The sequence below is a fragment of the Alternaria hordeiaustralica genome (assembly GCF_023758085.1).
Source record: "Alternaria hordeiaustralica strain BMP 2776 chromosome Unknown scaffold_2, whole genome shotgun sequence".
NCBI classification, from domain to species: domain Eukaryota; kingdom Fungi; phylum Ascomycota; class Dothideomycetes; order Pleosporales; family Pleosporaceae; genus Alternaria; species Alternaria hordeiaustralica.
The window spans coordinates 1,432,505-1,453,887 of record NW_026056774.1 but is presented as its reverse complement, the minus strand read 5'-3'; the positions used below and the strand labels follow the sequence as shown (position 1 = coordinate 1,453,887).

At 52.2% G+C, this 21,383-nt stretch overlaps 7 protein-coding genes across 7 annotated transcripts; 5 read left to right on the top strand and 2 right to left on the bottom strand.

The window, feature by feature from the left end:
* Positions 1–1,446: 1,446 nt before the first annotated feature.
* J4E84_001947 (uncharacterized protein) lies at positions 1,447–2,573 on the top strand (the record flags this gene model as incomplete). Its single annotated transcript, XM_049384576.1, has 2 exons — positions 1,447–1,948; positions 2,005–2,573. The coding sequence occupies 2 exons, from the start codon at positions 1,447–1,449 to the stop codon at positions 2,571–2,573; spliced, it is 1,071 nt and encodes a 356-aa protein (XP_049247932.1).
* A 684-nt stretch (positions 2,574–3,257) lies between these two features.
* Positions 3,258–6,317, top strand: J4E84_001946 (uncharacterized protein; the record flags this gene model as incomplete). Its single annotated transcript, XM_049384575.1, has 1 exon — positions 3,258–6,317. The coding sequence occupies one exon, from the start codon at positions 3,258–3,260 to the stop codon at positions 6,315–6,317; it is 3,060 nt and encodes a 1,019-aa protein (XP_049247931.1).
* A 1,922-nt stretch (positions 6,318–8,239) lies between these two features.
* Positions 8,240–8,870, top strand: J4E84_001945 (uncharacterized protein; the record flags this gene model as incomplete). The annotated part of the gene is made up of 2 exons (XM_049384574.1): positions 8,240–8,497; positions 8,553–8,870. 2 exons carry the CDS (start codon positions 8,240–8,242, stop codon positions 8,868–8,870), a joined length of 576 nt encoding a protein of 191 aa, XP_049247930.1.
* A 992-nt stretch (positions 8,871–9,862) lies between these two features.
* Positions 9,863–11,648, top strand: J4E84_001944 (uncharacterized protein; the record flags this gene model as incomplete). The annotated part of the gene is made up of 4 exons (XM_049384573.1): positions 9,863–10,226; positions 10,277–10,701; positions 10,753–11,537; positions 11,591–11,648. 4 exons carry the CDS (start codon positions 9,863–9,865, stop codon positions 11,646–11,648), a joined length of 1,632 nt encoding a protein of 543 aa, XP_049247929.1.
* Positions 11,649–12,376: 728 nt separating this feature from the next.
* Positions 12,377–13,085, bottom strand: RPS8A (ribosomal protein S8A; the record flags this gene model as incomplete). Its single annotated transcript, XM_049384572.1, has 3 exons — positions 12,377–12,911; positions 12,960–13,028; positions 13,081–13,085. 3 exons carry the CDS (start codon positions 13,083–13,085, stop codon positions 12,377–12,379), a joined length of 609 nt encoding a protein of 202 aa, XP_049247928.1.
* Positions 13,086–18,139: 5,054 nt separating this feature from the next.
* Positions 18,140–18,610, top strand: J4E84_001942 (uncharacterized protein; the record flags this gene model as incomplete). The annotated part of the gene is made up of 1 exon (XM_049384571.1): positions 18,140–18,610. The coding sequence occupies one exon, from the start codon at positions 18,140–18,142 to the stop codon at positions 18,608–18,610; it is 471 nt and encodes a 156-aa protein (XP_049247927.1).
* A 466-nt stretch (positions 18,611–19,076) lies between these two features.
* J4E84_001941 (uncharacterized protein) lies at positions 19,077–20,231 on the bottom strand (the record flags this gene model as incomplete). The annotated part of the gene is made up of 3 exons (XM_049384570.1): positions 19,077–19,951; positions 20,004–20,173; positions 20,227–20,231. The coding sequence occupies 3 exons, from the start codon at positions 20,229–20,231 to the stop codon at positions 19,077–19,079; spliced, it is 1,050 nt and encodes a 349-aa protein (XP_049247926.1).
* Between the last annotated feature and the right edge of the window lie 1,152 nt (positions 20,232–21,383).

The window sequence follows — 21,383 nt, the reverse complement described above, 5'->3', positions numbered from 1 at the left end:
GGCCAAACCCTAGCGCACAGGCGCAATCGAGCTTTGGACACAATTAAGGGCCTTTTAGCTGAAGACGGCGCGATTAAGGTACATGTCCGTCAGGTAGTACACTTATTTTGGGTGCCCTCCTTCCTTTACAACCAAGCCCGCTGGTCAGGCTTCGAATACCTGCATATGAATACCAAGGGCTCTCGCCATGCCCTAAGGCACACAATCTACATTCTTGATCAGCGCGATCAATTCAGATCATGTTTACAAACGCTCATATGTATTCGCGCCTGCTCTGTGGGGTTTTGACAGCGTCTGCCACCTTTGTCACCATCCACGCAGTTCCAACATCCTCATCACAAGACACAATTCATCAGAGATCAGCTATCGGTACCGACACCCGCAATGATCTCATGTCCACGGAAGCTATCATTGGCACTATTGGTGTGGTTGTAGCTGTGTTGGGAATCGTCTCTTCGCTAGCGTGGTCGAAACGTCGGAAGTCGCGTGGTCGGTGCCGGTGTGCTCTTTCTACACCAGATGGTATGCACCAATACCGCGATCACATCGATAGAAAGCAACTAACATGATCAACCGCCTCCAGATCCACTATTCACCCGTCGCTCTCAGTCTCCGCGCACCTTTCATTTGTTAGGGTTGAACAGCATATGCGGCGTGGGCACGGCGGGCGAGAGCGGATACGGAGCACCTCGAGAACATTACTTCCGCATGCAGTATGAGCGACTCACCGTGTGTCATCTGCTGAGATGAATGTGTAGTCGTTGGATTGCATCGGCATCTGAAGGTTGGGAATGATTGGCTCTGTAATTGTTCTGTCAAGTCTATATTGTCTTAGGAGTATGCCCAGGTGGGCGTACATGGTCCTAGCGCGGCGGGTAGAGAAGCCCCAATTTAGCTAGAGCAAAGAAATACCCCAGATGTCTGCATCCAGATGAGTGCACAGCGCTGCGGAAGTATGCGAGAAAAAGCGGCGCGGTCTTTGTTGCAATGTTGATACAGGTTAGAGCTGAGAGAGGCGGAAGAAATTGCCGTCGCGGGGGCATTTGCCATCGCTGCACCTTCTTCGTGCACGGTCCTGCTGCCGGATCTTCGCCTTGACGCTGGCGTATTTTACCGCCCAAAACCTCCTCCGAGCCCCGCACAGTCTTGTTGGCACCTGTTTGAAGCACGTCGCCCGCATGTTCCCCACACTGGCGTGCACTGCACTGCGAAAACCTCCTCCGAACTTCATACGAACGCTGTCTAGCCAATCAGAGGCCGAGCCGAAGATGGACAAAACATCTACGAAAACCTCCTCCGAACGGCACGAGAATTAGTGATCTGCCCACAATTCGTATAAAATGCCTTCCTCACAGCGCCCACTCCGCGCTCACTCATTCGACTATCTCTCTCTTTCTTGCTATCTCGAGTTATCAAGATCTTTGCTCGTTTTTTAATCGCTTCAAGATGGCTCCTCACAGACTGCAAGTCGCTGTTGCCGGTCTCGGCCGCATGGGCGCCCGACACGCTCTGAACATCTTGAACAAGACACCCCGCGCTGAGCTTGTCGCCGCATTCTCTCCAGATCAACAAGAGCTCAAATGGGGCAAAGAGCACCTCGAGCCGTACGGTGTGACACTCTACGACGACTACAAGAAGATGCTCGCGCACAAAGGTCTCGAAGCTGTAGTGATCGGCACTGCAACCTCGGTACATGCTGAGGAGACTCTCCAAGCTATCGAGAAGGACCTGCACGTCCTTTGCGAGAAGCCTCTCTCCACCAGCGTTCAGATCTGCCAAGATGTCGTCGATGCAGCTGCGAAGAAGCCGCACCTCAAGGTCATGTGCGGTTTTTCACGGCGCTTCGATGACAGCTATCAAGACGTCGCGAAGAAGATTGAGGAAGGCGCGATCGGCAGACCAACTGTTGTCCGGTCACAAACCTGCGACAGGCAACACCCTGACCCAGGTACGAAATGAAATAACTCATATCTTGATCAGCTGCTTACTGACTGTCTCGCCTAGACTTCTTCGTTCAGTACGCTGCATGGTCTGGCGGTGTATTCGTCGACATGTCCGTGCACGACATCGATCTAACTCTATGGTACTTCGGCTCCAACGTGGTACCAAAGTCCATCTCCGCGAACGGTGTTGTCGCCATCCTGCCAGGTCTCAAGCAACACAAGGACTATGACAACGCCGTTGGTATCGTTGAGTTCTGGGACGGCAGAATCGCACACTACTACGCCTCTCGCATGATGACGCACGGTCAAGAGGATGTTACCGAGATTATCGGTACCGAGGGAAAGCTGACCGTCAACCTCAACCCCCAGAAGAACCTCGTCAACTACTACTCAAAGGCCGGCATCACCCGAGAGGTACCCAGCGACTACTGGGGTCGATTCGAGCCTGGCTTCGTCAAGGAGGCGAATGAGTTCACCGCGGCGTGCTTGGATAACACCCCTGTACCATTGGAGTTCCAGAACGCTGTCAAGGCTGTGCAGATCGGAGCTTGGTTGCAGGAGGCACTTGTCAGCGGGAAGCAGATTCGATTTGACGAAAGCGGCAAGCGTATCGACCGCGCAAACTTGTAGACTGGACATTTGCGTCGATCAGATGGAGCAGCCACAGTGAAACACTTACGTTTCCGTTCACCAATACCACCGCACTTCTACACCGTCCATTAGCTCTACCTCGTCTTTTGTTAATGCAAGCTTGCACACATACGCGTGTCGCTTTCTTCTCTCGGAGCCTTATCATTACCTACCTGGTGATCGCATATGCCGCAAAGCGTCAGCTTATCATGTTCTTGAAACCTGCGACGTGCGAAATCCGCTACCTGCCTAGATCGCTTCACCAAATTCAAAGAAAGCTACAAACACCCTGCAGTCTACATCAGTATTAAAATAGACTTTGGCAAAACTTAACGCAATGTAGGCTTCTCGGATACTTATTTCTTGTACCTGCTATGGGTGGCTAGGGCTGTGTACCTAGGTATTCTTCCACTGGTTTGATGTGGCTTGTGGATTTACCCCTCATTCAGCTCCCTACCACAGCCAGTGACAGCCGTCCTGCAATTTAACGCCATGCCAGCACTCAGCCCCATACTGTAGGCTGTGCCTCTTATCGGTCCTATCGTCCCAGCTGGCGAGGCGCACTTATTTCAATCTTTCCAGATCACTTCCGCTTGATTTTCCACCTGAGCTTCTTCCAGAGCCCTCCACTACAACTTGGGGCACGAACATGTGCTCGTGATGTCGGGCCTCCCCTCCAAACTAATGTCCGTCTTCTCTGCGACCAACGAGAACTATGCTGCGCTAGCAAATATCAAGTTCGATTTCTCCCTCGTCAAAATGGAAGCGCCAATCGAGTTTAGTGGTATTGCTTCCGGGCTCTCTACCAGAAGACGAGTTGAGGCTGAAGAAGGCCCTTCCCATAAGACAGCACGTCGGCTAGGGGCTTTGTTCGAAGATGTTGTGCCATCCACGCCAAAGCTGATATCTGCATACGGGCGGCGAATGTCGGAGATCATGAATGCCTCTGGAGTCAACGACATCGGCGCTGGACAGCATGGACCGTTCGAGCCATATGTTGGAGCGGATGTTACGACTCTCTGGGCTGCGGCAACATCTGGGATACCGGCTCTGGGCGTGTATCTCCTCAGTTGCCTATTGGCTCGCGCTTGGGACGCAAAAGTAGCTACAGCAATATGGGTAGAGATAGTTGCAGCAAGAAAGATCGAGATCGAAGAAGGACTCAAAAGCAACGGCAACGTGTCTGCCACCTCGCTCCTTGGTGCATGCCAAGACATCACGAGAAAAGATCTTGCTTTGTGGGACAGTAGTGCAAGAGCTTGGCTTCGCAGAGCGGACAAGTCGAAACAATTTGCGCAACGTCAACTGTCGCTCATTGTTAGAAACATCAATACTCCAATCCCCGGGGGGCCTTCAACCTACGACCAAGTCATGAACGTGTGGAAGCGATCAATGCTGGCTGTCGAGCAATTTCTGTCCGGCAAACCACAGGACATCATCGATGGATCGGTATTCGTAGCGTTTTCTGCGTGGCACCTCTACCCAAATCTGATTGTGTTCACACCTGAACCCAAGAAAGTCGAGTTCAAAGACAAGCTCGTCCCTTCCTCTGGAGTAGGCACTGTTGGTGTAGAGCATAACCGGAGATCTTCCGAAGGAGACGGTGTGCAATGGTCACTAGCCTTATCACACTTACAGTATTATGGCGCTCCTGTCGTAGTCAGTAGCAACCAAGAGAGTTCGAGAGTGACCTTTCGTCAACTGCAGATCGTCGCGTTGGGTGGTCTGCTTGGGAGATGGAAGGTCAGTCCACGGGACTATACAAGAGTAGCGGAATGGTTCAAGCTCCTCTGGTCTCGACTGGGCATGTCTGAAGAAAACGTGAAAGAAGGCAAATCCTCTGAATTCGGATGGCTCCTACCTTTTGTAGTAGCGGCAAATCAGCTTCTAACTACGAACGATCAAGATCGCAAACGTAATGAGACATTGCTGAAACACGGAACCAGGAGAGCAAAGTGCTTCTTGTCTAATCAAGAGCTCACCCCTTCGCCATTCTTTGGTCTACTCAATACCCTCGTAGTGTGTGGACTTCAAGAAAAGCTCGACATCGACTCTGGCATTGCTTACCTTCGTGCCGTAGCGGAGAAACTGAAATTAGACGGAAGCGATGCAATCATCTGCTACGCTCACAGCGCTTCAAATGTACACACTGCTGCAGCAATCGACTACTACGAACTTGCCACAGTACAGAAAGCCAACTCGGACAGTCATACGACGTGGATTTGCCCGAATGGCGTCAACTCGAAGTTTCTAGAAGACAGAATACATTCCATCGCCGGTCGAGGTGAGCTGTGCATCCGTTGTACAAGCCGGCCAGACTTCGATGGGAATACCACTCACTTCAGATGGGCGGATCCGCCACTACCCTACCAACCAAACTATTCGACCATCGCGCGTCATCATGAAGATGAGAGTCGCCAGTCCAAGAAAGCCAAAGTAGAGATCGGCTTCGACGCTATTCTTGGTGATTCGCGTCTGGGTCTGTTCCTCCAGAGCGAGGCGCGTAGTGTAACGCGTAGAGGTCGCGATCCATTACGGTCCTACCAAGAAGAGGCGAGACTCGAGACCATGAAAACAGACACTCTCTCGATCTCAGTAGGAGAGTTCCGAGAAGCGAAAACGCAACCAGCCAGATTGAGAGATTACATGTGTTCTTTGATACACCTTGATGATGAAGAATCGAGGTACAACTCTCTCCGAGCACCCGGGGTATCATTGTTCTCGGGCTTCCATAAGTTTGATCTTGGCTTTAGCCAATCGTTGTATGCTCTGGAGGCAGCTTCATACGTATACAACGATCTTGCTCATGCTACAATCTCGTTGAAGCTGATAGCCCTACATCTATCAGATGCTGCGTGGTGCAAATGTTTGTTCGATAGATGGAAGATTCGCAGCAACAACCCAGATCCCAGGTTTGATGGAATGCCACTTCTCACCTCGTTACGAGCTCCGCTACCGGATCGAAACGAGTCGTTCGGCTGTATAGCTCTGCTTGACTCGGGAGTGGTCGATCTCGTTCCCGAGGACTTCAGCCATGCATTTGCTTTATGCTCAGAAGATACAATCTACGTACCAGCAGTTGTACTATCCGATCCTTTCGTCTCAGTAGCAGACCACGAGATGAGAAGTATCACGGGTAACATTGGCCGCCAAGGCATTTCGATACTGGTCTCACCTGTCGAACCCCGAATTCGCGAACTCAGCAACAACTATGAGCTGGTATCACACGAACCGTACGACTTCAAACGCGAAAACAACTTTGGTGCAACCTCATTACACCTATCCTTCACCGACTGGACAGTCCCCCTCGCAACCGAAGACACGCGCATGATAGACCATGACGCTCACGCAGTAGAAGCAGTCATATCTATCCATGACCGCGGTGTTTGGGTCGGCGACATCAACATTCTCGACGTCGATTTTCGGGATATGCTCCGGTTTAAACCAATGACGTCTTGCAAAGGAGATCATAGCCAAGATTGCGACGTTGACTACACATCCATCGATAGCTGGGAAGAATTGCTGGATGAACCCAACGGTGTTGGTGTTTTCAGAGCGCATGGGAATTGGGCTGCGCGACTGGCTGCAGTGAGCATTCTGTCACGGGGTCAGACTGGAGGTTATAACTTTGGCGTTCTTGGACCAGAGCCTTTGTGTTTGAGATGTCTGGAGGAAGAACTCGAGAAGCCTGCATGGAACATGCTGGACTACGAGTCGAAGCTGCCTTCATTCTGTATAGACTGACACGCAATGCTGTTAGATAGCTTGGCGTTGTAAGATACGCTTCGAAGATGTTGTATTGATTTAATCTTTGGGGGTTTGCGACGGCACTGATGTGGCCAGAATTCGTGTCGCGTTTTTATCATCTACCGCATGGAACACTATTGTATGTTAACATGTGAGCAATCTCTAAATAATGTAAGCTTACAGCAAGGCCACGTCGTTAGTAACGCGACACAGATTGTGGCGCGCACTGAACGCCGCCGGAAGCCTCCCTGCTCCCATGACATCGCCAGACTCAAGACGCCAGTGCCTCTTTTTGCGCGCACGTCGACGTTTGATTGGACCTTTCATTGGTCCGCGGTGCAGATCTCTAAGATGCACCCCTGCACTCGTCAAACGTGCGGTTGCACCCCTGCACTCGTCAAACGTGCGGTTGCATCCCTGCATTCTTCAAACGTGCAAAATGCCCCCTGATCGCGCTCTCGCCCAACTGCGAAATTCAGAAAGAGGCTGACAGTAGGCAGCTCTTAGACCTCTACAACGACGCACTCAAAAACCTAAAAAGGCAGATGCGCACCTGAATATGATCTCCTCGCCTCTCCATCGTCCCTCTTGTTTAACATATCCACATACGTGACAGCATAATTGCTGATCATGGAGTCACTTATCGTTGCAAACGTTATATTCTTTCAGATGGCCATCGCCAAAGCCTCCTTCATTCCAAACGTCCGTGATGTACACACCGTCGATCAGCAACCTCCCAGTACTTCCGTTCAAGCTCAATCGGAGTGGTCACGACAAGACATTCTCACCCTAGTTAGTGTTTGCATAGCGGTAGTTGGCATCTTGATTGGTGTGCTCGTCGCCTCGCCCACGTTACGTGAGTGGTTGTACAGGCCTTTCCACAGTAAGCTGAGATCGTTCTTAAGGTGACATGCCTCATCCAAGCTAATGGTTTTTCTTCACCCAAGACTGTACGATCCATGTACGACGCAGAAGGGTACGCCGGCAGGATGAAGCTAGACGACGGTTGCAAGAGCGATACGAGGACTATGTCAGGTTCCGCGAGTTCCTGGAACTGATGGGATAGCATATGACGGCGGCAGAACATCTTGGCATATCGAAAGCCGGTCAACGCAGTAAAAGTAGTCCCAGAGTGTTCGAAAGCGGATTTAGCGAGGACTGTATAGGAGCGTGGAGGCGTGATGTTGGTCTGGAAGTTCTTGTTAGCTTTTTGTATGCGCAGCTCAGTGTCAGATGCAATAGTAGAAATCGATGGTTTATGCTTAGGATTTGTATGCGCGAAATATAAACAGATGCGAGCGCAGCGCCAAGGTGGCTAGAGGTCGTGTAGCCTCTTGCCGCATTCACTTTGCTTAAATCTAATTAGTACCTTCCTCCTAAGGCGATGTATGATTGTACCTGAATTTTTTTCTTGGGAATCACTACACGAGTCATAGCTACTACTGGTACGGGCAAAATGTGTTGTGTAACGACTGCCGCTGCTTGAGGCAGATCCTATGGGACCAATTCTTCGCAATATAGTAGTTGTGACCATGTTAATGAAATGCGCAGATCGAAAATGGTTTATTCGAAGGTAAAGGTCGAGCTCGTCACCCAGTGGATATGTATTCGAGTCTCTCAGGCAGTATCGTACGAGAATCAACAACGCAGCACCGTAAAGTGGGAAGTGTTCAAGTACGCTGACGTCGATCCTGCTATAATTAGGCCCGGGGTGCCTGACTGTGGGGTGACTAATGCAACGTGCCGTGTGAAGCTCTTCATCAAGGCAGAATCGTGGGTACCTGTTCGGGAAGGCGGATGTACGATGATGACGATGTTCGTATTGGACGCCTAGAGTCATATATAAGAGTGGAGGGGATGTCGGTGAAAGAAGATCCCATCTCTTAGTTACCAACAAGTACTTCGAACCAATCTTCATCATGCACTTCACACAAACCGCTTTCGCTGCCGTTCTTGCAATTACGTCTTCAGCCGCTGCATCACCCCTGGCGGCCCGTCAGAGTGCACTTCAGGACTGGCAAGTCACCAAAGTGAATGTCTACACTCCGTCGGGACGCCCTGGTAGCTACCCATGGGCTTCCATCACAGCCGACGTGACGGATCCTAATGTCATCGATCTCGGTCCCGCAAGATTCGATGCTACCAACGTCACCGCGCCAGCTGGAAGTCAAGGACTTGTACGTCTAAAATTTCCTGTCTCTTACTCCAGTCCGTTTGCTGATGTGTCCCTAGAACTGCAAAGCGCAATGGTATACTAAGGGCGAGAATCCCCTAGACCGGACTTGGCCGTGCGATGGCACATCCGATGGCTATTGGGTCATGAATGTCCTGGAGGGAAGTGATGGTTTCGGAACTCGCGACTTCACCCTGAAGTTTACCCACGTAGCCGACGTCAAGTACCAGGGTGCGCAATACACGGCGACGTACGAAGCGGAAGGTTACTTCACGGGCGGCCAGAACCTCGCTGGTTCATGTGGTGGAAGTGGAGTCTGCAGCTTTGGCTTGAAGGGCGAGGCGAAACCTTTTGCGATTACCCCAAAGAAGCTATAGAGGTTGGGAGATGAGAGCTTGGAAGGGATGATAGAGGTGACAGGATTCCCGTAGCTAGTATACCTGTGCAATGGATTAGTCAAAGTATGCTAAAGAGCCGTCCGCGAGATGAAATGCCAATCCAAACCTCAACATGCTTACAAACCTCAACTTCGCCCCCAAGTCGTGCGTGTAAGGGTATGGTAACCTCTTCACTCGTAGATGCGGGATAGCGTGGTAAGATATCGTCGCATGTTCTCAGGCGACACAGCTACAGTTTGTGCTTTGCATGGCCTTACGATGCATCATGGTGACCTTATTCCCGTGCTGCTCGCCGTGGAAGGATGACGATCGGTTGACGTCTTCGCTCGGTGATCGACATCGCTCATTGCTGCTGGACATGACTGAGAATCATAAGAACGTTGCGCGACTGCAGGATCTCGTAGAAGTGCCGTGGTCAGAATGCGCACTCTTAGTTGTACGCGCCATCGGAAGTGGCCGGCGAAGCTATCGGGGACGCGCTTGCTATCACGCATCAGCATCGCGACTTCCGTCAGTTGCCGGCGCACTCCGTCAGCAGCCCCAGATATCCACGAATCCCTCTGAAAATCATTACTACGGCGATACTGCGCAGCGATAATTCGCGTCTACTCGTCTTCTAGCCCACTGTTGCTCAGGGTTTGCTGTGCTGATCGGGCGAGTTAGTGCTAACGGGCTGGGTTATCCCCGCATCTCAGCTCCGGACTTGGCACCGTCACAAGCTTGGAGCTCCCCTCCCCCGAACGTGGGCCTGGCGTTTACCATTCACGGCCAGCCGACTAGCCTGCATCAGTCTGCCGACCCAGAAGATCCTCGGCCCAGACGTCAAGATGGGTGACGTCTGTATCATGAATATATCATCTGCCGACCGCCCTGCCCTCTCCGCACGCTGCATACCCCATTGCATTCCTCCCTTCGTACCTTGAGTACTTGAACATATCCATCAATTGTATCAGACATTTACATCTTTCACAATGGCAGCTAGCGCCGATAGTATCCTGCGGGAGGTCAACATCCTCGGCGACCTCAACGACCAGAACCGTCACATCCTCAGCAAGGACGCCTGTGTCTTCCTTGCGCTTCTCCACCGCACATTCAATGAGCGCCGGAAGGCGCTGCTTCAGCGACGAGTAATCCGACAAGCTGAGCTCGACAAGGGAAATCTTCTCGACTTCCTCCCAGAGACCAGGCACATCCGTGAGAACGATGCTTGGAAGGGCGCACCACCCGCGCCAGGTCTCGTTGACAGGCGCGTCGAGATCACGGGCCCGACAGATCGCAAGATGGTAGTCAACGCCCTGAACTCGAACGTCTGGACATACATGGCCGATTTTGAGGGTATGTATTCAATCCTTGATGTGGAAGGGATAATAGCTAACCTCCACCAGACTCATCTGCACCAACATGGGACAACATGATCAACGGTCAACTCAACCTCTACGACGCCATCCGCAAGCAAGTCGACTTCAAGCAAGGCGAGAAAGAGTACAAGCTCCGCACCGACCGAACACTCCCCACACTCATTGCTCGCGCGAGAGGATGGCATCTCGAGGAGAAGCACTTCACCGTTGATGGAGAGCCCATCTCTGGTGGGCTGTTCGACTTTGGACTGTATTTCTTCCACAACGCACACGAGCTCGTTAAGCGCGGAGCGGGACCATACTTCTACCTGCCCAAGATGGAGTCGCATCTTGAGGCTAGGCTGTGGAACGATGCATTCAACCTGGCGCAGGACTACATTGGCATGAGGCGCGGAACCATTCGTGGTACCGTCTTGATCGAGACCATCACCGCCGCTTTCGAGATGGATGAGGTACGTTGAGCATACGATCAACACAAATGGATTATACTGACTGCTACATAGATCATCTACGAGCTCCGCGACCACTCCTCGGGTCTCAACTGCGGTCGTTGGGATTACATCTTCAGCACCATCAAGCGCTTCCGCCAGAACCCCAACTTCGTCCTCCCCGACCGCGACTCCGTCACCATGACCTCTCCCTTCATGGACGCCTACGTCAAGCTTCTCATCAAGACTTGCCACAGGCGTGGCGTTCACGCCATGGGCGGCATGGCTGCCCAGATCCCCATCAAGACGGACCCGAAAGCGAACGATGCTGCCATGGCCAAGGTGCGCGCCGACAAGCTCCGCGAGGCACGCGCTGGCCACGACGGTACATGGGTAGCTCACCCAGCCCTTGCGGCTATCGCGAGCGAAGTCTTCAACGAGCACATGCCTACCCCCAACCAGATGCACGTCCGCCGCGAAGACGTCCACATCACCGCCAACGACCTCCTCAACATGAACGTGCCCGGCAAGGTCACCGAGGACGGCATCCGCAAGAACCTCGACATTGGTCTCAGCTATATGGAGGCCTGGGTCCGTGGTGTCGGCTGTGTACCCATCAACTACCTCATGGAGGACGCTGCTACAGCCGAGGTCTCAAGAAGTCAACTATGGCAATGGACCAGGCACAACGTCGAGACTGCCGAGGGCAAGAAGGTGACCAAGGACTACGCGCTCAAGCTTCTGCACGAGCAGGCCAAGGCACTCAGCGACAAGGCACCAAAGGGCAACAAGTTCCACCTTGCGGCCAAGTACTTTGAGGGACAGGTCACTGGAGAGGACTACGCCGAGTTCTTGACATCGTAAGTTCAACACACTCCTCCTTGTTTGACAACACATGCTAACGATATCCCAGACTGCTCTACAATGAGATCACAAACGTAGGTGCGCCCAAAGGAGCCGCCAAGTTGTAGTCTACACTTTGCGTAACCTTTAGCTTTCTTTATGTCTCTCATATACCTTGTAACCTTATACCAATGTCCAGACCCTGAGAGTCTGTAGCCAAAACGAATAAAGTTAATAAACCACACTACCACTACCCTGCTTGCACCCCAGATCACTCAAGCATGTGAACACAAGCTAACGCGGCTACCACAGGTCGGTTCCCCAGTTGCGGCCTCGAAACTGTAGGCGGGCGTGTGCCGAGGTATGATCCAGGCGCTCGGATGTACAGTGTATGGACGGTAAAGATGCGCTTGGGAAGAAGTGTGATTAGTCTAGAGCGGAAGAGGGGGTGACATGTGAAAGGCCATTGCTCGAATAGTATATGATGAACACACGCACAGTCGGCCCCAGCCACATCATCGAATGTTTTACTTGTGATATACACGGTACCACTGCGATAGCAATGTGCCTTGGATGAGTTAACGACGTCTGATTATTCCGTAGCGGGGAAGAGTCTTGGTCATGTTGGGTCGACGATGAGGCGCAATGGAAACAAGAAGGTCTGCGGACAAGAACTTGAAAGAAAAGAACGTTCACATGAACATTTGAAACCCATGATTCGTAGTCTCGTGGTATCTAGAGAAGTGGCGTTATCATGCCGAGTGCATTCAGTGTCCCGCGACTATGCAGACCAGATACATGACTAAACACCCATTTTGACCTGACCAATGCACCGAAGAAGCCCCAAATATCACCCTTACTTCCTGAGCAGACGCTGGTAGAAAGCAAGCTCCTCGCCCTCGAGGACGTAGCCGTCGCAGCGACCGCTCTGGCCGGGACGGGAAGAAACAGCGGCGTACAGACGACCGGCCTCGAACTGCTTCTCAACAGCGTTCTCGATCTTTCCTCCGTTCTTCAAGCGGTCGGCCTGCTTCTTGGAGACCGAGTTGGACTTCTTCTTGTCCTCCTCCTTCTCACCGGCCTTGGCCTGCCTCCTGCGGCCGAGCGAAGAGCCGTAGTGGGCCTCGTACCATTGTCGGAAGGGAGCGGCATCGATCTGGACGATAGCGGAGCGGGTCAGGGTGTTGGTACGGACGAGCTCGTTGTTGGAGGGGTGGTAGACGACACCGATGACACGGGTCTTCTTGGCGATGCCCTCGGAGCCCCAGGAGAAGTTGCCGGCTTCGAGACGAAGAGCACGGAACTTGCGGTTGCCGCCACGAGTGCGGACAAGATGAACACGCTTTGTGCCAATACGGGTATTGGCAGGCTGGCGGCCCTTCTCGAAAGCCCTGAAGCCATGTTAGACATGACTAGAGAAGCGATCGGGTTATGCATACCTCTTCTTGCGGTAGTATGCGCGCTTCGCACCGGACGCGGAACGCTTGTGGCGAGAGTCTCGTGAGATACTGGCGAGTGTTAGTGGCTGCAGCGGAGTGGGGGTGAGGGAAGGATAGATACCCCATGATTGCGGTTGTTCAGAAGACGCTGTGTCCACAATCAAATTAGCCTTTGCTCTCAGTTGCAAGTCGACGAAGCCGCAGCATTGTTCCAGCTGCCCGAGACGTCCTCCGCCTTGTACTGCCTGCTGTGGGAGTGTAGATATCGAGCGACTCGCGTGCGACCATACAATCCATTGGCGGAGGCTGACGGCGGCGGAACATTCGCGGGGCAGCGTCGATGTCGCAATGCTGAACGGCTCCGTATAATCGAGTAGAGGACGTTGTGTATAGCGTACCTGATGTCGGGTCTCCTGGTGCAATCTGTGTTGTCGTTGGGGTTAGTTGGCGCTTGTCAGAAGTCGAAGAGGAAATTCACGAAACTCATTTTCGCAGCTGCGTTGGTGCCAAGATACGCTAGCAGTAAGCGAGTCCTCCGCCGCCCCATCGCTCCTGCCATCGCCAGGACATCTCAACGAACATTACCAGTACACATCACTTATGCGTGATAGTTACAAGTACGGTCTGCGCTGTTGGGAGCTCGATCACCGCCGACGCGCGTAACCCCCGACCGAAAGACAAGACGACCAGGAACGGAACACCACGCAAAGCCATCAATCACCACACCTGTGGACAGCATGGGAACGTCAGCCACAGATGGTCATCAGAAGGTTTGTCGTCTGGCTAACTTTTGAAAGGCCGCTTATCTGTCACGAAGTCGATGTTCCTCTTTCTTCGCTGCAACATGCTCCTCCGCCATCTCTATAGCTGCTAGCTACACATGGTTCGCCAAGATTGTATCTTTCTCAACGTCCACAGATGCTGCTGATCCTTTCATTGTATTGGATCGGGAGTACGGAAATCAACAGCCCCAGGAAATGCCAGTCTTTTTGCGAGAACGCGTGGTGACAGCAAGTATGATATGATGACGATCTCGCGGCCACAAGTGCTTGCGACAACAATCTCTACCGTTTGATCCTCATCACCCGGCTTTTTGCGTTGGTCCCTGAGTTCTATTAGATGTTTGACATCGAAAGCAGCTCAAAGATCTTCCCTCGGCCAACACATAAAGATCCGGTCCCTTGTGGAGCTCGGAGCGAGCGAAGCACGCACCGGCTACACGCATGAACCTCCCGGTATCACCCGTGAAAGCAGCTGCGTGATCAGGTTATCAACACTACAAAGACTCTTCCGTGCCCAGAAAGATGCGATCAGCAGGATAGTGAACGCGTGTCGAATGACCCTGGTGCGACATCGAGGGACGTTTCTAGCGAGCACCTAGAAACACCATACATGTCCTCACCACGTGCGTTCAACCTTGCATCGAAGGTTTATCGCCTGAATGGGCCCGGCTGAATGTCACATACGCCACCCGCGACGAGCGCTTCGGACGGGTCCTCCGCAACCTGCACGTTGGGTCGACAAGTCACCTTTACATTTGGGAAGTCATCGATAACGCTTGAGTGTTCAATAGCTGAGTTTCCTTGCGTCATCGAAAATGCATGTAAATCAAGCTTGTATTGAGATCCCAGGCTTGTACTACGGCTGTGTGACAGAACTTCGACGATCAAGCTCAGTCAATGTCACGTAAAGTTGCGATGAGCTGACGAAAACGCTGGAAATGACCAACACATCATGCGCATTATTGTGCTGCTCGGGCACATGGCATTTCTCCTCCAACCCTGTCCTAGAACTCCTTCGACCTGGTTAAAGACTTCTATCAGAAACCTGCGCGATCGCGATTCGTCCGTTCACAATAACCTCGTCAGTTTTGCAGGCAGCACGGGTATGGTACAGGGGTTGCGGCTCGCTAAGGTACCTGGAAGGAACCAGTCTCTGGTAAACATCCAGCCGACGTATAAGGTTGCGTTCCCGCTCCGGGTAAAGCCATCTCCGCATTCGGGCGTTTCCAATCGGCACAATCGTAACCCCAGAATCCAAGAAAGTCTAATCAATAGCAATCTAAGTAGATGTTGTGTACCACAGTCCTAGCCTTTATCTCAGTCACCGGCCATCTCCTCGGTATATGTAGGACGCGGAGATTTTGATTCATTACCTTTGATTACTTGCTGAGATCCTGCATTAGGTGTATTGAGAAGGGTTGTCACCAGGGTGTAACGTAAGACTGTATCCTCTGTTCTTCGCAGTAACCACTTCCACATCATGGCTCTTTGAGAATACTCTGTATTTGAAGCCATCTTCATCATGTACTCCGGTGCCGACCTTCGGTTGTGTCATGTCTTGTGCCTATGTGCGACTTGGCTAGGCGTTACATCCGCGCTAGCACAGGCGGGTATGCATCAGGTGTTGGCCATCATAGGACACTAGAATCATTCGCGCTGACTTTCATACAGAGCTAGCCGACTATGGGTCAAATTCTGCCTCGGGAGTCCAGTACTCTGTGACAGCGGAACCAAGTGAGTGGCGCTGACTAGCCCAAAGTTCGATGGCTGATCTGACATGTCGTGTCTAATAGACTCCAATATTGGTGCACCCACATATCTTGCGCCTCCAGTAGACCCAACACCTCCCTCCAACGCGATACCTTCGCAGCGATCTGAACTCATTCACAGTGCTTCGCTCTCGGAGCCAAACTTCATACCCTCAACGCTAGCCCCGCCTGGAGCCATACCGACTGCACCATTGCCGATTTCGAACCCATTGCTCATTCCCACCGACGGACCGCCGACGGATGTGACGACTGTGTTGACCACGTCTCAAGGAAATGCCACAGGGACGCCGCCAATGCTGTCAACAGTTGAAGGGTTGAAACCAATTCCGCCTGCCGCGACACAAATCGGAGATCCGGATGGGCATCACGAAATCAGCGAGCCAAACTTCAGTTCTACGCGGCCGTGTCGAGGATGCTCGCCAGTGTTTGAGATACCTGCTACAGGGTGGCTGGATAACCCAGTCGGAGAGCAACATGGCTCCACTATACAAGAAGAACAGACACAAGCGGCAACAGCAGACCCTCCGCAGGTAACGATATCAGCTGGGATATCTGACATTGTTATTGGCCAAGCTCCAAGCCATGGTGACTTCGTGATAGGAAGTTCTTTTACTCTTACACCTGGTCAGATCGTTACCGTTGGGGACACACCTATTGTGGTAGAGACCTCAGAAGGCAAGACCAAGATTGTCGTGGGGACTACTGTCATCTCACTGCAACCTTTTCAACCTGCTATCACAGACGCGCCCATGTCGCAACCACCGGTCCTACTTCCACCAATACTCACCATCGGTACCGAAGTCATTGCGCCCAACGCGCAGACAGAATACGTCATTGCAGACCAAACTCTTTCTCCTGGCGGTGAGCCCCTGACTATATCCGGGACAACACTCATTCTTGCACCTTCCGGGACGGCACTCATCATCAACGGCGAAACATCCAGTATCACTCCAATGTTTGGTGACGTGTATACGTCCACAGTCGCGGCTGCCTTGACCTTCAAAGATCATGTGTATACGCCGAATCGCGCTGGCTACATTGTGATAAGTCCTGGCACGACTTTGGTGCCTGGAGGCGTCCCCGTTACAGTTGACGGCACAACGTTGAGCCTCGAGCATAGCGGAACTGCTGTAGTCGTCCAGGGCACTACAATGAGTCTTCAACCGGTCACGACAGTCGTCACATTGACCAAGGGGCCAGATGCGCTCGGGACAGGGTCGGATGGAGATGGCGGGAATGTCCACGGGCAGTCGACTGGCAACGGCTATGCCTACCCCACAGGAGAACCGATCATCGCGGGAGCGACACGAACTAGTAGTGCGATACCAGAAAATTGGCTGGGAAGCTTCCTGTTGCTGATATGGTGGGGTACGGGGTATCTTGCAGTCCGACTATGAAAGGGTTGGTGTATTCGCATAGATTGAACCTGTAGATCTTCGCGCGATAGATCTCTCAATGCATCCAGCGGCGTTTGACTTGGGATGTTGACCTAAACCACAATTGCGCGCTAGTAGCCCGTTGGCCATTCTCGTGAACAAATGTGGCTATACTTCAGGCTGGCGATTGCGATGGCTCCATGCTGATGATGAAAGAGCTGAGTGGTAGACGCTGGCGGGCGGCGCTGTAAGGTTGACCGCAATCATCGTCGGTGGCACACCGCGAAACTCGGAGTCACGATAGTCGTCAGGTGACCCCTTCGTGGCATCGAGAAAGATCTGGCAACACGATCGTGAGCTTGCAGAAAAATCACTCACTTGCTGTCACACCACACCCCCTATCCACACCGTCGTCACGCGCCCCAGCGCTCACCGAACAAAAAATTCTCGTCGCCAAACCTCCAAAGGCATTTCTCTAACAGTTAACGGACATGCGCTCAAGGTAAAACACGGTCTTTACGTACAAACATCCACTCCCAGTGCAACAGCAGCGTCTAGACTAAAAGGACCGAAGCAAACTTGGCATCCGACGGGCAACTCGGGGGCGGGAAAGGGCCTGCGTGGATCAGGTACACGCCGTGGTGCGACGAAGCGTGGCAGCCAATAACAGAGATTTTCCCCGCCATACCTCCAAAGGCAGTCTTCTAGCAGCTAACGGACACGACCGAAAACTCGTCACCGCGCCTTTACACACACATGCGCCCTGCCAAAATTAGCCGCCGACGGGAAACGCTCCGGCGCGCCATCGGAAAAGACGCACCAGGGTAGGGCGTGGGCACCTCATTGTCATGATGATGGTGGCACGGGCCCTCTCACGCCCTGTGAAGGTGTTCGTTGACAAGAATTCAGTGGGTTTGTCAGCCCGCAGCCAATCAGACGGCCGCATGGCCTCAAATCTCACGATCGTTTCGTCGACAGGTGCAGGGCGTGCGCAGATTGTGCTGAGTAAAATTTTGGCAAAGGTTTGGTCCCAGGGCGTGACCGGTGATGCTTGGCGGGTGTCATAGAGAAGTTTCTGGGGATGGGCTGGGGGAGTATAAAGGGATGGGTGGGTACGTGAGGATGGAGGCATCAACACAGCAAAGCATACCACAGCCTCCAAGCAAAGCAACTACTACTATCAATTCATCGATCGACCCTCGAGCATTTACCTCACATCGATCATCACCACAACACAAACAACCACCATCAAAATGACCAACTTCCTCTCCTCCGTTGCGGCACACGCAAAGGCTCACCACGAGAGCGTCAACGCTGCCTACAACACCTACTACACCGGCTCCTCCGCAACTACCCCATCAGCCTCCACACAAACCTCCCGCAACTCCTCCATGGCGGGCCCTTCCTCCACTCAGCGCAACCCCACCAACGCCGCCAAGGCATGGAAGGCCATCAAGCAGCACCACCGCGAAATGAACTCTGCATTCGCCGTCTACTACAGCCCCGGCAATTCTCCCTCCGCATCCCGCAGCTCATCCCTCGCTTCCAGCCCCAGGCAGAGCGGCGAGGCACCCCGCAAGGGCGCTGCTACTGGAGAGCAGGAGATGGCTGCTGAGCTTGGCCCAAGGAACTACCAGAAGGCGTGGAGGGCTCTCAAGAACAAGGTTGTTGAGCACCACAAGAGCGTTAGCAACGCTTACGAGCAGACCTATGGCATCCACTAGACGCCTCGATTGCTAAGCACGGGGAAGATGTGGGGTTGTAATACTTGGGAAACGGAAAAGGGAAAACAAAAGTGAATTTTTGGGATGCGCATATACCACTGGGATTTGGCTCGTTAGCTAGGCGTTTTGGGATCTGGATTGGGACTGAGATCTTAAGAGATCTGATTAATATGAAAGAACGATAATATCATGATTGCGCAAACACTTCTACATGCCCATGGATGATTGTAATTTGTGTCGGTTGTAGAATTGGAAAGAAAAGACGTTGATAATAAGCTATACTCTAAAACTAACAGTCACGCCAACCTAGAAATAAACTAAATAGCCTAGAGCCTGCATTAACGTTAGGTCACCTACTTTGTAAGGTTTTAGCTTAATGTAGCCTGCAGACCTGTTCGGTTTTTTTCTTGTATGAGGTGCAATCGCTCCGTACATCAGCTTCAACGGCTGGATATGCTCTATATAGCTAACCTGCCCCTTCACCCACGGTCACTTTCCACCCCTTCAACAGCTCGACATTCATTCCAGATGCTTCCAGGTACTTCCGCGTGTGCTCTTGCCTGTCTTTCAGCCACGTACCGTCTTTGTCTATCCCCTTGCCACGCTTACGTTTCCAATCAGCACCAGTCCATTGCCTCATCTTGCTGGTCTTCATCCAGTCCTCGAGAGCTTCGTCTTGAACACTAATACTCAGTGTACCGTGAGGAGAGAAGGATATGCGGTTGAGACTTGGGAGGAATTTCGGATCAGGATGCGCCCAAAGCGAGTTTTGAGTTGCAAACACTGCATCGTGGATGTCTCGATCTTCGACACCGTGAGGTTGTGGGGAGCGATTATCGCGCCCGGGATTAAGTGTCCAGACGTCGCACCGAAGTGATGAAGAGCTCTGCATCAGCCGCATCAGGGGCAGAACATCGAAGGGACGCTGTTCCTTCTTGTCAAATTTGTCGAAGAATACCGTCATCTTCGCAGGAGGACGAGCGGGTCGGGTGGTGATCTTTTGGTCGGAATTCGTCTTGTCGGGGACGTGATGGAAAGTCTCAAGGTAGCCTTTGAGAAATCGTACGGAAATGTAAACATGAGTGAGACTGTTTTGCAGCGAGCGAAATTCCCCATGAAGTTGGCGGCATGTTTGGCCTAGTGCGAGCCAATCCTTCTTCAAGCATCGAAAGTTTGCGTATTCTGCTTCATTTGGAAGGGGCGGGTAAAGATTGAGGCAAGCCATCCAATCTGGATCTTGTGTGTGCTGCTCCAACAGCGGTTCGATCTTGCTGCACTTATAAGATTCGTACTCTGTCTGCAAATCCCCAGTGACAATTTTGTAGATCGTGTTCCGTATTTCTACAAGCTCATTAGATTCGTATGTTCAATGCGCTTGGATGTTATGACCTACCTGCTGGAAGAGACAGCAACCTGTTGATCTCATTGCTCTTGGCTGCTTCGGTGATGCTGCCCGCAATTGGCTGTCCCAGTGCGGTGGGCGTGGCAGATCTCTTTGCTTTCGCCGCGCGGCGGGATCGCTTGATATAGGTATCAGCGGGCCCAATGGGGCGCTTGCGTTTGCTATCGATGCTGTTAGTCGTTGGTTCGATGAATGGAGGCGCTATTGTACTTACACCATAGCGGAATTCTTCGAGTTCGTGTTCCTCTAAGCGCGATGGATGAGTTGAGTATCGCGGGTGTCGTTTCAACGTTCGGTGTGCGATAGTCAGATGGATCGGAAAGTAGGGGAATAAGGCCGCTTTTGATGGGGCCGAGGTGGTCACAATGAATTCAACTACCCTCATATCAGGCAGCAATGGCCTGTGTTTGAGGATACATGTAGTGAAATATCTGCCCAGATGCGGACTATCACGCCCATAGCTGCATACTATTCACTGCTTATCCCCTAGTAATGAGTCGGGATAACCCGGGCTCAGGTCAGAGTGGCTGTTGTATGAGTGACTATCCAATATTCAGCAAGTGAACATGTCCATGGGCGTTGCCACAAGGCCTATGACTGGCGCTATTCCAGTACAGTGAATCGCATTTCCCATCTTGCCATGATCTCTTCATTGTTCAAGCCAGCGGTCTTAAGGAACCGTAGAATATCTTGCCTTCTTGCTCTTTCTTTGTTCATCCGCGTGAGAGCTCGTTGCGGCTGGGCGGGGAAGCTTATCAACTTTCCGTCCATCCAGTCACGTCTTGACACAGGATCGAAGACCACTCTGAAAGCTGCGCTATACCATAGATCATGGTAGTTATCAAGATTGCCCTCATAAACTCTTCGCCTCCCGTACGGACGAAACATTAACTTCGAGATGGTAAGGGCACCCTCCCGGGGCGCAAAGATATACTGGCGAAGGGGTTGCGCAAGGACCTTGTACCAGTCCCCGTCTTCTTTGTAAGCACCCCAAATATTACATTGCAGGGACGATGCGCGGTTGAAGAATCGCAAAACTGGCATTATGTCATACATCTGGTATGAATGGCGTGGTAAAGCAAGCGTAATGCGTGGACCCTGATAGTCGAAAGCAATTGCTGGGTCTTCGCTTGGGTAGAATATCTTTACAAAGTTCCAGAACTCATCAAGAGCCACAAAAGGCTGCAGGCGAGCGCGCTGGAAGGATCGGTACTCTGTGAATGTTGCGATAACTTGTCAGTATATATCCATGTACATTAACGAACACCAGACTTACCACGCATGAACTGGCGTGATATCTGCCCAGCAGCCAGTAAGTCTGTCTTCATAGCACAGTATCCATCATGTATCGCAGCTTGAGTGGCTGCGTTG